The 14,211-nt window shown below is 40.2% G+C and overlaps 2 protein-coding genes across 5 annotated transcripts in view; one reads left to right on the top strand and one right to left on the bottom strand.

The window, feature by feature from the left end:
• PDE6H (phosphodiesterase 6H) overlaps positions 1-14,211 on the top strand; it is a 91,801-nt gene that overhangs the window by 13,194 nt on the left and 64,396 nt on the right. The gene's annotated exons all lie outside the window — the stretch shown is intronic.
• Positions 869-14,211, bottom strand: part of ERP27 (endoplasmic reticulum protein 27) — a 34,497-nt gene continuing 21,154 nt past the window's right edge. For 2 of the 4 annotated variants that reach the window (XM_049882548.1, XM_049882546.1), the window contains 4 exons: positions 8,482-8,598; positions 4,428-4,553; positions 2,475-2,672; positions 869-1,604 (listed from right to left, as the gene is read on the bottom strand). In XM_049882548.1, coding sequence (XP_049738505.1) covers positions 1,557-1,604; positions 2,475-2,672; positions 4,428-4,553; positions 8,482-8,598 — 489 coding nt within the window. In that variant the 3' untranslated portion in view covers positions 869-1,556. Of the gene's footprint in view, positions 1,605-2,313; positions 2,673-4,427; positions 4,554-8,481; positions 8,599-14,211 lie in introns of those variants that run through there. The other 2 variants (XM_049882545.1, XM_049882547.1) reach the window with 2 other exon arrangements.

Genomic DNA, 14,211 nt, shown 5'->3' on the forward strand with positions numbered 1-14,211 from the left:
AGCCACCGTAGTATGATAAACTGACAGATAGTGGTGGTTCATAGACGGTAGATGAGAAGAAATAAGCTTGCGTGGCTGGGGGACCTAGACTAGACATCAGGAAGAATTTCCTGACTTAGAATGTCCAGAACTCTGGCTTACATGACCAAAGAAAGGCTCCTGGGATGTGCCTGCCCTAGCAATATTTTTCAGCCTCAAGCAAAAGACTGTTTGGTGGTTTAGTGCAGCCCTGTGGATGGACTGGGTGACCCCTCAGAAGTTCAGCCTCATGTTTCTGAGAGCTGTGCTGCACACTGCTGCTTTCACAGTGTCGTTGCCAGCGGCTGACTCTCAGCTTCGAGGCTGTGGACTTTTCCCCACAGAAGGGAACAACCATGCCTTTCACTCTGTTCTTTACTTGGACCACTGCTTAGATATACATATGTGGTTTTTCAGCTCTTCAGCACTTAGGCACTTTCCTTCTGAGCCAAGGGCCTCCTGGGTACAATGTAGCATCTGTGTGTTGACAGTAACAGCCTGTGGGCCAGAGACACTTGGGCAAACACTCCCTCTATTCCTTATGGGCTGGATTGCACACCTCACCTGCAATAATCCATGGTTTAGTCAACTCCAGCCCACCACAGCTCCCCTCCCCCTACCCATTCCCCAACCATTTACCTAAATCGATTCCTAACTGTTTTGCTACATTTATGCCAATCTCATGCAGGATGGCCTCTATCCACCTCCAATCCCACCCACAGAATAAACAATAACATGTTAGTGGCATATGGCCTGATACTAAACAGTGGGCATTGAAGGGTGAGGTACATACTGTGTAGTTGGGCAGCTGGGTATTTACTAAAGGTTTGGCCTGCAAAGAGATGCCAGTCTTTTCCTATAACATTATTGCCTTTTATTTATTATGCAAGTTGTTGATTTACACAGGGAGTTGGGAATGCTAAATAAGCATGGAGTTTGCACATGGTCTGTTTCTGCTAAGTTCAGAGTGTTGGAAACCTCATTTAACTTCTGGCAAAAACACATAATTCCCAAATGCTGTTTAAAACCATTCTTTTGTTCTTGGTCCTGAGTCAGAGAGGAGATGTGTGCTTGTGAGGTAAGGTAAAACTTCAGCCCTTAAGTCACCCGAAAACAGCAGAGACTATGTTGTGTCTAAGTCATGCAGTGTACAAACTCAGTGTTAAATGACAAACCAGCACAATCTCTCTAGAAATGTGCCTCCTTTGTAGGCATCACAGTATTTATCTGAAAGCCTTCAACCAGTGATATCACAGATGAAACTACACAGTATGAATGCATAAAAGAAAATTGGGTAGATAGTGAGAGATAAAGAAAATTAAAAAAAAGGAAAGAGCAAATGAGATTTTAAGGAATAAAACAGAGCAGTGGGTGTGTGTATGTGTGTGTCTGTATGTGTGCATATGTGTATGTGTGTGTGCATATGTGTGTGGTTGGAAGGCCTGATGATCCTGTTTAGTGTCTTTAGGGTTTGAGTTGCCTGTTTTTATTCAGCATAAAGTAGATATTTGGTGGTAGGAAGAAGTATCATGGAGAAATCAGAGTTCCACCTTTTGAGCCTTTTCTTCTGATTCATGATTTTCTCTCTGAAAAACATCATGACATGGAGAGTTAGATTTGGGGTTCACTCTTATTTTTGAGCTGAGATTAATAAGCTAAATTGTTTGCGACTCCTAAAGCCATCTTCAGTTTTATCTCATTAACTCTTTTACATGGAGTTTGACTTGTTTCCCATTGATACCATAAATGGAATGGTTGGAAAAAAAGTTCATCTCCTTTGAATATGCAAGGCCATTCCAAAAAGGCTTTTCTAGTCCTATTCCTTGACTGGATCCTAATAAGCATCCTTACTCTGACCACCATTTCCTCATATACCTTTGCTTCTAATCAAATCTAGTAGAGCCTAAAGAATTCCTAATCAACAGGAAATAAACGAGACATAAAAAACAAACAAACCAAAAACCCAAACCAGTTGCTGTCAAGTTGATTCTGACTCATGAGGAACCCATGCGTGTAGAGTAGAACTGTGCATCATAGGGTTTTCAAGCCTGTGACCTTTTGGAAGCAGATTGCCAAGTCTTCCTTCTGAGGTGTGTGGGTGGGTTCAAACCACCAACCTTTTGATTGGCGGCTGAGCACTTTACCATTTGCACCAATCCAACCCAACCGAACCAAACCAAACCCGTGGCCTTTGAGTCGATTCTGACTCACAGTGACCCTGTAGGACAGAGTAGAACTGCCTGCATTGGACTTCCTAGGAGGTAATCGTTACAGAAGCCTACTGCCACATCTTTCTCCATGAAGTGGTTGGTGGGTTTGAACTGCTGACCTTTGGGTTAGCAGGGCACTTTAGCCACTGCACCACCAACGCTCCTTTTGCACCCCCTAGGGTCTCCTAAAAGGGACAAAGAGAGGAAGAAAAGCTGGCTTGCTTTAATGTGTAGTCTCACACTTACCAATCGTTTCCCCTTTAGGAATCCATCACAAAAGTTTTGCACTTGCTCTTCTGAAATCCCTGCTATGGGCAACGTATCCCACTCATCGTCTACAGTCTGGTAAATTGCCAAGGCTGGCAGTTGAGACTTCTTAAGTTTGAAAAATGATATCACCTTCCCATTTCCCTTCATACCACTGTCCACCAGAATAAAAAGAATCTGCAGTTGGAAAAGGTTGAGAGAAAGATTTATTTGAGATCCTGGGGACAAAAAGACATCTTGAAATCACTGCAGTTTAAATCAAAACTGAATTTATGACCTGTGTCACACAATTGAAATCTCAATTGAGCTGAAATCAGTTTTATATTATTTCGTGTTGCTTTGATGTTTTATTCCCATTGATCAAATTCATTTAGTTTGACAACATAGAATTGGAAGACTTTAGCGATTATGTAAGTGAAGAAGTCTAGCCTAACGATTGAAAGCAGAAAACTAGTTTAAAATCCTGCCTCTAGCACTTTCTAGCTGTGTGACTTTAGGTATGTTACTCAACTTCCTTGAGACTCAGTTTTATCATCAGGCTTTTGTTGGGGGAGATTAAGTGAGGTGGTGTATTTAATATTTTTAGCACATAAAAAACTAAACCAGTTGCTGTCAAGTCTATTCTGACTCATGGTGACCTCATGTGTGTCGTAGTAGAACTGTGTTTCATAGGGTTTTCAATGGCTGAGTTTTTGGAAATAGATCAAAGGATTTTTTCTGAAGCACTCTGGGTGGACTCATACTTCCAACCTTTCATTTAACAGCTGAACAGGGAACTCCTTTTGGCATGTAATAAAGGATAAGTGTTAACTATTTTATGTTAACTCAAACCTTCTACCCAAAGAAGTAATTTTTATAAATTCTGAGGATTGTTCACATTCAGTAGCACTCTGATAAAATAAGGTATCTTTAATTCAATGCAGTAGCCTTGAAGTGGTTGAAATCTTACTATTTAAGTGACATTAAGCGGAATGAGACAAAGTAGGGAAGGGGAGGAAATGAGTATTCACTGGACACCTAGTAGGTGTTTGAGGACTAAGGTGTGCCTGACCCAAGACATATTTCCAATTGCCTCATATGCGTGTGAAAGTTTGTGAATAAGGAAGACTGAAGAAGAATTGATGCCTTTGAATTATGACGTTGGTGAAGAATATCAAATATACCATGGACTGCCAGAAGAATGAACAAATCTGCCTTGAAAGAAGTATTGCTAAAATGCTCATTAAAAGTGAGGATGGTGAGACTTTGTCTCATGTACTCTGGACATGTTATCAGGAGGGACTAGTCCCTGGAGAAGGACGTCATGCTTGGTAAAGTAGAGGGTCAATGAAAAACAGGAAGACCTGCAATGAGATGGACTGACACAGTGTCTGCAACAATGGGCTTAAACACAGCAATGATTGCGGGGATGGTACAGGATCAGGCAGTGTTTAATTCTGTTGTACATACGGTTGCTATGAGTTGGAACACTGGATGGCACCTAACAACAACAACAACAACAAGGAGGCCTGAGGCTGTTTTGTATGATAGCTGTTTTGTATGATAGCTGTTTTGTATGATAAATAAGCTCAGAGGTCCAAAACTCTAAGAGATCATGTCAAGGAGTAAATAAATTGTGATTAATAGGTGATTTTTCTTTTCAGTTTCTTTGGGTCTCTACTGTTTCTCCATCTATCAATGAAGAAGAAAAGAAATGGACTCATCACTAAGAGAAGATATGATAATATAGGCCTTTAATAGCACAAATATAACATCTATAGTATCTTTAAGTTCAAATCAGAGTAATGTGATATACTATGTTGTAGCTCTTATTTTGATATATCTTAACCATACTTGTTTTCCTTATTCATCTCTACTTCCCTGGTCCCATCTTCCTTTTTCTCATGTCCTTGTGGTAAGGAGTCAAAAGAGTACCCCTCATCTCAGACTCACCTTCCCCTGGAAGAGCTTAGCTGCCCTCTGGTATCTGTGCATGTTTTCTTCATACCCTGGGGAGGTCTTGTTAATCATCAGGAGAAGATGAATCGGAACCAAGCTGTTGAATAGGCCAACCACAGTCTGGCAAATTGAAATGTATTATCAGGAGAGAGAGAGAAAAAAGAAACTTTACTGGCAACCCAGTGAATGGGTACACTGAAACGTAAATGAGAGCTGTCTACTCTTAACATGAATGGTAATCAGCCTCCAAGATGGCTCTCAATAGGTCTCACTCTGGTTTTCTTATCATCCTTGCACACTAAAGAGGGCTGATCTGAGTAACTAACAGGATATTGCAAAATAGGTGAAGTGTGAGTAGATAATCACACTAGTAATAAAAGGTAACAAAAGACATCATGGCTTCTGCCTTGCTCTTTCCTGTATCACTCATTTTGGGGAGAGTTAGCCCCAGCGTAGGCCACTCAGCAGCCCCATGGAGAGACCTATGTGGTGAAACACTAAGACAGCCAGCACCAACTTGCCAGCTATATAAATGAGCAATCTTGGAAGTAGATCCTCCAGCTCCAGTCAAGTCTTCAGATGCAGCCCTGGCCAACATCTTGACTCTCAAGCTCTTGAGAGAGTCCGGGCCAGAAGCACCAAGTTGAGCCACTCCTAAATTCTAACCTACAGAAAATATTTTAAGATGCTAAGGTTTGGAGTAATTTGTTATGCAGTGATTAATTACTTTACTCTTTTTCAACCCCTGTTAGTATTGCTAGACCGATCTGACAGGCTTACAATGTGGCCTTTGACTGCATACTACTAGTGTATACTTATTGAGTGCTTAGCTTACTATGTGCCAGGTACTGTTTTTAGCATTTTACATATAATAACTAATTTAATCATTAAAGATCCAGTATATTAGGTAACTCACCTGAAGTCACAGAGCTAATAAGTGGTGGACTGGGCTTCACACCCAGACAGTCTGGCTCAGAGTCTGTGCTGTTAACCACCAAGATATACTGACTCCTACAGAGCTAGCTGATGGCAAATCTTCATTTGGTTGAACCAGTCTGCCTCAGTTCAGTAAAAAGGTAGATTCTTCAGGAGGCCAGAAGTGTTGGCCCCTTTTTTCTAACTTAGAGACAGGAATTCCTCATGAATTTGTGAATGACAGGGAGTAGGAGGGAGGCTGAGGGAACCGAGAGAGGAGAGGAGGGAGGGAGTAAAACTATTGTGTTGGCTCTCTACATTTCACTTTCCTGAAATAGTGTTGCAAGTATTTCTATTTTAAACAAATCCTGTTCGTTTTCACTTCTCGCCTCTAAATACAGAAGGCCTTGCTGTAACAGTGCCGTGTACACAGGAGGAAGAGAGAACAGTGGGTTAATGAATCATTGGGCAGAGTCCCAGGAGGGTGGAAAAGGAAACAACCAGGTAGGGTCCTTCCTGAAGCTACATATGTCTCTGTAGCAATCCTCAGTCTCCACTGGCCACAGGGGGCCAACATTTAGGCAAGGCAGCTCTTTGCCACAGATTTCCTCTGGAGCTCTTAGATTTTAAATTTTGGGGACTGGATGGTAAATACCTGACTCTTGTTTTACTAGATCTTCTTACTTAAAATTAGAGCATGTATCCACCTTCCTAGAGAGCACAGATGGAGGATAAAATTTTAGGAAGAGGCAAGAAATAGGAGCTAGGGGTCAAAAGGCACAGTGCTCTTAGCAGAAGGGATTAGGCATAGCAAAAGGGATTAGTTTAATCCTGACACAGCCTGATTCTTCATCCTGAAGCCAAGTACTGAGTGTGTGTACTGAAAGTGCTTAGCAGGCCAAGTACATGGCTATGGTTTTCTGCCCAGTTGCTGCTGGTGTACACCTGTGCACAGCAGCAGATGGGTAGCAGCTATAGTAGTTTGGGTAGGCCATCAAAAGAAAAAAAAAATTGGGGAGATGAAAAGGTCACAATCAGGGTTGAACTTGCTTCTATAAAGAGATTCTTACCTAATTTCCTCTTGATGTGATTTGCCTTCACTACTACTGTTGAAGTTAAAAAAAAAAAAAAAATCATTGCCCTGTAAGATAAGACATGGACAAGTCACCAGAACTCAGGAAGGGTCCGTCCTTGCCCTTGCCTTCACTAGCCTGGAGCGCTGAGGACATCAGAGCTATAAATGCAGAGATCCTGAAATCATCCAGAATGAGATGGTCTAGGAGAAGAATACTTTTCGAAGACTACTGCTGACTGCCCAGAAGTGTGTGTGGTAGTATCTTAGCACAAGTGCAAATGGAGCCACCCCTCCACAGGGACAAACATGTGAGGAGTGGACAGAATTTGTCAACAGGAAAAGTGGTGTGTTCTATCAGAGGCCATGTGGGGAGTAGAAAACCACAGGATTCAGTCAGACACAGGGGTTACAAAGAAACAAAAACAAAAGGCGGGGCAAGTGAATAGGGCTGTTGATGTAGCTGAAATTGTTAGTAGCCATTGGGCCTTGAGGAAGTTAACTCTTTTGCACTTCTATTTCCTCTCTTATGAAATGGAAACAGGCAATGTGAGCTAATACATTATCAGTTAAATTTTCTGCCTTAAATTATGCTTTCTCTACTTATCATGTGACCTTGAATAAGTCACTTGGATCCTGAGTGTTCTCCTATATAAAATGGGTATAATAAGTCTTCTCTTCTAGCTCAAAAAATTGATGTGAGGATCAAATGAGAAAATGGGTGTGAATGTGCTTTGTACGTCCTAAATATCACGAAATACACATAAGTTGTTGGAGAACACACAGCATTTCTGAGCTGACGTAGATCACTAGAAACCAGTACTCTATCATTCTATGATCTTCGTCAGGGAAAATCAAAGGCAGGATATATAAGACAACCCTCTAAACTGTAGAGTATTAGAAAACCAGAAAATAATTGGGATTGATGGTCCCTTCACCCAGTCACCCCAGTAAAAACCAGTTATCCTGGAGTCAGTTCTGAGTCACGGCGATCCCATGTGTGTCAGAGTGGAACTGTGCTCCATAGGGTTTTCAATGGCTGACTTTTTGGAGGTAGATTGGCAGGGCTTTCTTTTGACGTGCCTCTTTGTGGACTTGAACCTACAGCCTTTTGGTTAGCATCCAAGTGTGTTAAGTGTTTGCCACATCCGTGGACTCCTCACCCAGGCACCAAAACCATAAAATCAAACTCATTGCTGTCGAGTCAATTCTGACTCATAGCGACCCCATGGGACAGAGTAGAACTGCCCCAGAGGGTTTCCAAGGAGCCGCTGGTGGATTTGAACTGTCAACCTTTTGGTTAACAGCCAAGCTCATAACCACTGTGACACGAGGGCTCCACCAAGGAACGGCAGCATGCAACACCAGAGGAAGGCAAAACTGGAAAGAAGGCTGAGGAACCCTGAGGGGCTAGGCATGTACTAGTCAACGTGTGGATTGCAGGGAAAGCCAGACTAGGATCTGCTTGTCACTGGTCCACAACAGATAGGCATAGAAAATTGGGAATAGGTGTTTAGAAACTAATAGAAATTTGGCACTGTTGAAACATCCAAGTATGTGATCGGTGGGCTTGATTCTTTAAATTTGTGTAGTGATTTATTTTTATTGCATTTAACAAAAGTATCTGCCACCAATGTGTTAAAAGTTGACCTTCAGCACAGACTCAAATCTAGTTTGAGAAGCCTGGTGTTGCTTAAGTCAAAGTTGTCTTCATGGGGCACTCTCAGTCAGCAAATCCCCAAAGTTTTTGAATCAGTCACTTTAGCTTTTCACCCTGGTTCTTTCTTATTGGTCATGTGATAGGCCATTTAATTTTCTGAGTCTCAGTTTCCTTCTTTGTTGAATAGGGACAAGTCTATCAATCTCGAAGGGCTAATGTAAGGATGGCAACATAAACATATGTTCAAAACATATGTTCAAACAAAGTCTTCAATTAATGACAGCCACTGTTACTATTGATCAAAGAATCAGAACTCCAGGAGAAAAGGATCTCTGCTATGAAGACAAACACCCTCCCTGACACGCGTACTTCAGGGGCTAAAGACAGGGACTGTTGTTTACCATAGGGCTGTACTCTGTCACCAGGCGGAGGTTGTTGACTGTAATGAAACGGCTTAATTTGGTGTCATCAATGCTTTCAATGTCTTTGCTCTCTAAATTCAGCCGTCCGTTATCCACCTGGGTAACACAAAAGAGATGCAATAATCACTGTTCTGGTTTTATTCATTTATTGAAAATTATTGCTAGACTATCTACTACATAGAGCCCTGGTGGCTAACCAAAAGGTTGGCTGTTCGAATCTACCAGTTGCTTCTTGGAAACCCTGTGGGGCAGTTCTACTCTGTCCCATAAGCTTGCTATGAGTCAGAATCGACTCAGTGGTGACGGATTTTTTTTTTTTTTTTTTTTTTTTATCTTCTACATGCCAGGCACTGACTAAAGCTCCATAGATAGAAAGGTAAATAAGAAATGCTCCCTCCCCTTGAGGAACACACTGTCCTGTGGCATATAGACAAGTAAACAGAAACATCTCACATGGTGTGGTGTCACGGATTGAATTATGTCCCCCCAAAAATGTATGTATCAGTTTGGCTGGGCCATGATTCCTGGTGTTGTGTGATTTTCCTATATGTTGTAAACCCTGCCTCTAACGTTAATGAGGGAGGATGGACAGTAGTTGTGTTAGTGAGGCAGGACAAGATTGGATTTTGTCTTGAGGCAACCTCTTGAAATATAAAAGAAAGAAGTGAGCAGAGAGACAGGGGGACATCATACCACCAAGAAAGCAGTGCTGGGAGCAGAGCACATCTTTTGGACCCAGGATCCCTGTGCAGAGAAGCTCCCAGTAAGGGGGGAAGACTGATGAGAGGGCTGAGAGAGAGAAAGCCTTCCCCTGGAGCTGATACCCTGAATTTGGACTTTTAGCCTACTTTACTGTGAGAAAATAATCTTCTCTTTGTTAAATCTATCTACTTGGGGTATTTCTGTTATAGCAGCACTAGATAACTAAGACACATGGCAAGTGTTGTCATGGGGGAATCAGAGGCTGAAATGTCACCTAAGGAAGAGCAGAAAGGCTCCTAGGAGAAGGTAACTCCTGAAAATGGCTAAGAGTAGGTCAGATGAATGAGCCTGGGGAGACAGTTTTAAATAAAGAGCAGTATTTGCAAAGGCAAAAGAAGTGAGCGAGATGTCATGTTTTGGAACCTACAATTCGTTCACTATGACTGTAGCAATGTATGCTGAGTGTGGGTGATAGAGAGAGACAAGGGTAGTGGATTAAGAAGGGGTCAGCTTTCAAAGAGCCTTGAAGCAAAAGTAAGGAGAATGAGCTCTAACTTGAAGGCAAAGGGAGGTATTAAAATGCTCAGATATGTGATCTATTTATGTAATCTTTCAATGTGAAATAAAACACACATAGAGAAAAAAAAAAAAGGCACAAACCAGAAAATATAACCAAGATGCACCACACAGTTAAAGAAACTGAATATCACCACAACCCTAGAAGTCTCCTGTTCTCCCTTCTCATCACTTTTCCTGACTTATACGGTAATGGTTTTTACCCTTTCCTTTTTAGCTTCACCACTTAAAGATGCATTCCTTAATGCTATAGTTTAATTTTATCTAATATTATGTAAATGGAAAAAACAGTATTTTTTTTGTCTATGTATCTCATTTCTTTCACTTAACATTTTGTTTATAAGAATCATTGGTGCTATTGCATGTAGCTGTAGTTTTTATTTTTCTTTGCTGTATAGTATTCCATTGTATAACACAGTTTATTTATTTTTCTATTATTGATAGACATATAGGTTGTTTCCAGTTTCTTGTTATTAAAATAATACTTCAGTGAACATTCCTGTCCATGTCTCTTGGTACACATATCTGCTGGGGATATATTTAGGATTAGACTTTTTGAAAATAGGGTAGATATATCTTCAACTTCAGTATTGTCAAACTGTTTTCCATAGTGGTTAATAAATTTACTCCCACCAGTACAGTTGGAGAGGTCCCATTGCTTCACATCCTTGCCATCATCTCGTATTGTCAGTGTTTTTATTTCTACCACTTTTGGTGGATATATGGCGGAATGTCATTGTGGTTTTCATTGTATTTTCCTGATTGGCCACTTGCATTTGTTCTTTTATGAAGTGTCTATTATGTCACATGCCCATTTTTCTATTGAGTTGACTATCTTTTTCCAGCATTTTGCAGGTCTTTTTATACGTTCCAGACGCAAGCCCTTTGCTGGTTTTATATTGCGTATCTTTTCTCACTGGGGCTTGCATTTTAGTGGTGATTGCTCGTGAACAGGAGGCAATTTCGGTGTACTCAAGGTATCAACCTTTTCCTTTAGGGCTAATGCATACTTTTTCTTTTGTTTGTTTAAAAAATCTTTGACTACTCCAAGGTCATGAAGATATTCTCTTATATTATCTTCTAGAAGCTTTATTATTTTGTCTTTCTCCTTAAAATCCACCAGGAACTTTTCTTACTTATTAAAATGGATTTTAAAGATTTTTTAGCATTCACTCTTCTCTAAAATATGCATTAAAATACATTCATTTCTGCCTCAGAAAGCTGTGCATTCTTCTATAATTTCAATATGTATAACCTTTCCTATCATTCAGTTAAAAATATTTTATAATGTTCGTTATATTAATTTCTTTTTTTTTTAATTTTTATTGTGCTTTAAGTGGAAGTTTACAAATCAAGACAGTCTCTCATACAAAAATTTATATACACCTTTCTATATACTCCTAATTGGTCTCCCCCTAATGAAACAGCACACTCCTTCCCTCTACTGTCTATTTTCGTGTCCATCTGGCCAGCTTCCGACCCACTCTGCCCTCTCATCTCTACTCCAGACAGATGATGCCCACAGAGCCTCATGTGTCTACTTGATCCAAGAAGCTCATTCTTCACCAGTGTTATTTTCTATCTTATAGTCCAGTCCAATCCCTGTCTGAAGAGTTGGCTTTGGGAATGGTTCCTGTCTTGGGCTAACAGAAGGTCTGGGGACCATGACCTCCAGGGTCCTTCTAGTCTCAGTCAGACCATTAAGCCTGGTATTTTTACAAGAATTTGGGGTCTGCATCCCACTGCTCTTCTGCTGCCTCAGGGGTTCTCTGTTGTGTTTCCTGTCAGGGCAGTCATTTGTTGTAGCCTGGCACCATCCGGCTCTTCTGGTCTCAGGCTGAGGTCATCTCTGGTTTATGTGGTCTTTTCTGTCTCTTGGGCTCATAATTACCTTGTGTCTTTGGTGTTCTTCATTCTTCTTTGTTCCAGGTGGGTTGAAACCAATTGATGCATCTAAGATGGCTGCTTGCTAGCATTTAAGACCCCAGAAGCCACTCTCCAAAGTGGGATGCAGAATGTTTTCTTAAAAGATTTTATTATGCCAATTGACTTAGATGTCTCCTGAAACTGTGGTACCCAAACCCCCAGCCCTGCTATGATGGCATTTGAAGCATTCAGTTAATGCAGAAAACTTCTTTGCTTTTAGTTTAGTCCAGTTGTGCTGACCTCGCCTGTATTGCGTGTTGTCTTTCCCTTCACCTAAATGCTTATCTACTATCTGATTAGTGAAAACCCCTCTCCCATCCTCCCTCCCTCCCCACTCTCGTAACCACAAAAGAATGTTTTCTTCTCCATTTAAACTATTTCTCAAGTTCTTATAATAGTGGTCTTATACAATTTTGTCCTTTTGCAACTGACTAATATCACTCAGCATAATGCCTTCCAGATTCCTCCATGTTATGAAATGTTTCATGGATTCATCATTGTTCTTTATCGATGGGTAGTATTCCATTGTGTGAATATACCATAATTTATTTATCCATTCATTCATTGATGGGCACCTTGGTTGCTTCCATCTTTTTACTATTGTAAACAGAGCTGCAATGAATATGGGTGTGCATGTACCTGTTCTTGTAAAGGCTCTTATTTCTCTAGGATATATTCCAAGAAATGGGATGGCTAGATAGTATGTAGTTCTATTTCTAGTTTTTTAAGGAAGTGCCAAATCGATTTCCCAAGTGGTTGTACCATTTAACATTGCCACCAGCAGTGTTTAAGTGTTCCAGTCTCTCCACAACCTCTCCAACATTTATTCTTTTGTGTTTTTTGGATTAATGCCAGCCTTGTTGGAATGAGATGGAATCTCCTTGTAGTTTTGATTTGCATTTCTGTAATGGTTAATGATCATGAGCATTTTCTCATGTATCTGTTAGCTATCTGAATGTCTTCTTTAGTGAAGTGTCAGTTCATATCCTTTGCCCATTTTTTAACTGGGTTATTTGTCTTTTTGTAGTTGAGTTTTTACAGTACCATGTAGATTTTAGAGATAAGACGCTGATGTGAAATGTCATAGCTAAAAACTTTTTCCAGTCTGTAGGTAGTCTTTTCACTTTTTGGATGAAGTCTTTGGATGAGCATAGGTGTTTGATTTTTAGGAGCTTCCAGTTATCTAGTTTCTTTTCTGCATTGTTAATAATGTTTTATATACTGTTTATGCCATGTATTAGGGCTCCTAGCATTGTCCCTATTTTTTCTCCCATGATCTTTATCATTTTAGATTTTATATTTAGGTGTTCGATCCATTTTGTGTTCGTTTTTGTTCATGATGTGAGGTATGGGTTTTGTTTCATTTTTTTGCAGATGGATATCCAGTTCTGCCGGCACAATTTGTTAAACAGACTCTTTTCCCCATTTAGCTGACTTTGGGCCTTTGTCAAAAATCAGCTGCTTATATGTGGATGGATTTATGTCTGGATTCTTAATTCTGTTCCATTGGTCTATGTATCTGTTGTTGTACAAGTACCAGGCTGTTTTGTCTATTGTGGTGGTAAAATAGGTTCTAAAATCAGGTAGACTAAGGCCTCCCATTTTGTTCTGCTTTTTCAGTAATGCTTTACTTGTCTGGGGCCTCTTTCCCTTCCATATGAAGTTGGTGATTTGTTTCTCCATCTCATAAAAAATGTCCTTGGAATTTGGATTGGGATTGCATTGTATCTATATATGGCTTTTAGTAGAATAGACACTTTCACAATGTTAAGTCTTCCTATCCATTAGCAAGGTATGTTTTTCCACTTAAATAGGTCTCTTTTGGTTTCTTGCAGAGGTAACTTGTAGTTTTCTTTGTATAGGCCTTTTACGTCTCTGGTAAGATTTGGTCCTAAGTATTTTATCTTCTTGGGGACTACTGCAAATGGTATTGATTTAGTGATTTCCTCTTCCATGTTCTTTTTGTTGGTGCAGAGGAATCCAACTGATTTTTGTATGTTTATCTTGTATCCTGATAATTTGCTGAACTCTTCTATTAATTTCAGTAGTTTTCTTGAGGATTCTCTAGGGTTTTCTACATATAAGATCGTGTCATCTGCAAATAGAAATACTTTTACTTCTTCCTTACTAATCTGGATGCCTTTTATTTCTTTATCTAGCCTAATTGCTCTGGCTAGGACCTCCAGCACAATATTGAATAAGAGTGGTGATAAAGGGCATCCTTGTCTGGTTCCGAATTTCAAGGGAAATTCTTTCAGGCTCTCTCCATTTAGGATGATGTTGGCTGTTGGCTTCGTATAAATGCCCTTTATTATGTTGAGGAATTTTCCTCCTATTCCTATTTTGCTGAGAGTTTTTATCATGAATGGGTGTTGAACTTTGTCAAATGTGTTTTCTTCATCAATTGATAAAATCATGTGGTTCTTGTCTTTTGTTTTATTTATATGATGGATTGCATTAATTGTTTTTCTAGTGTTGAACATCCCTGCATACCTGGTATGAACC

Source organism: Elephas maximus, chromosome 4 (genome assembly GCF_024166365.1).
Source record: "Elephas maximus indicus isolate mEleMax1 chromosome 4, mEleMax1 primary haplotype, whole genome shotgun sequence".
Lineage (NCBI taxonomy): Eukaryota > Metazoa > Chordata > Mammalia > Proboscidea > Elephantidae > Elephas > Elephas maximus.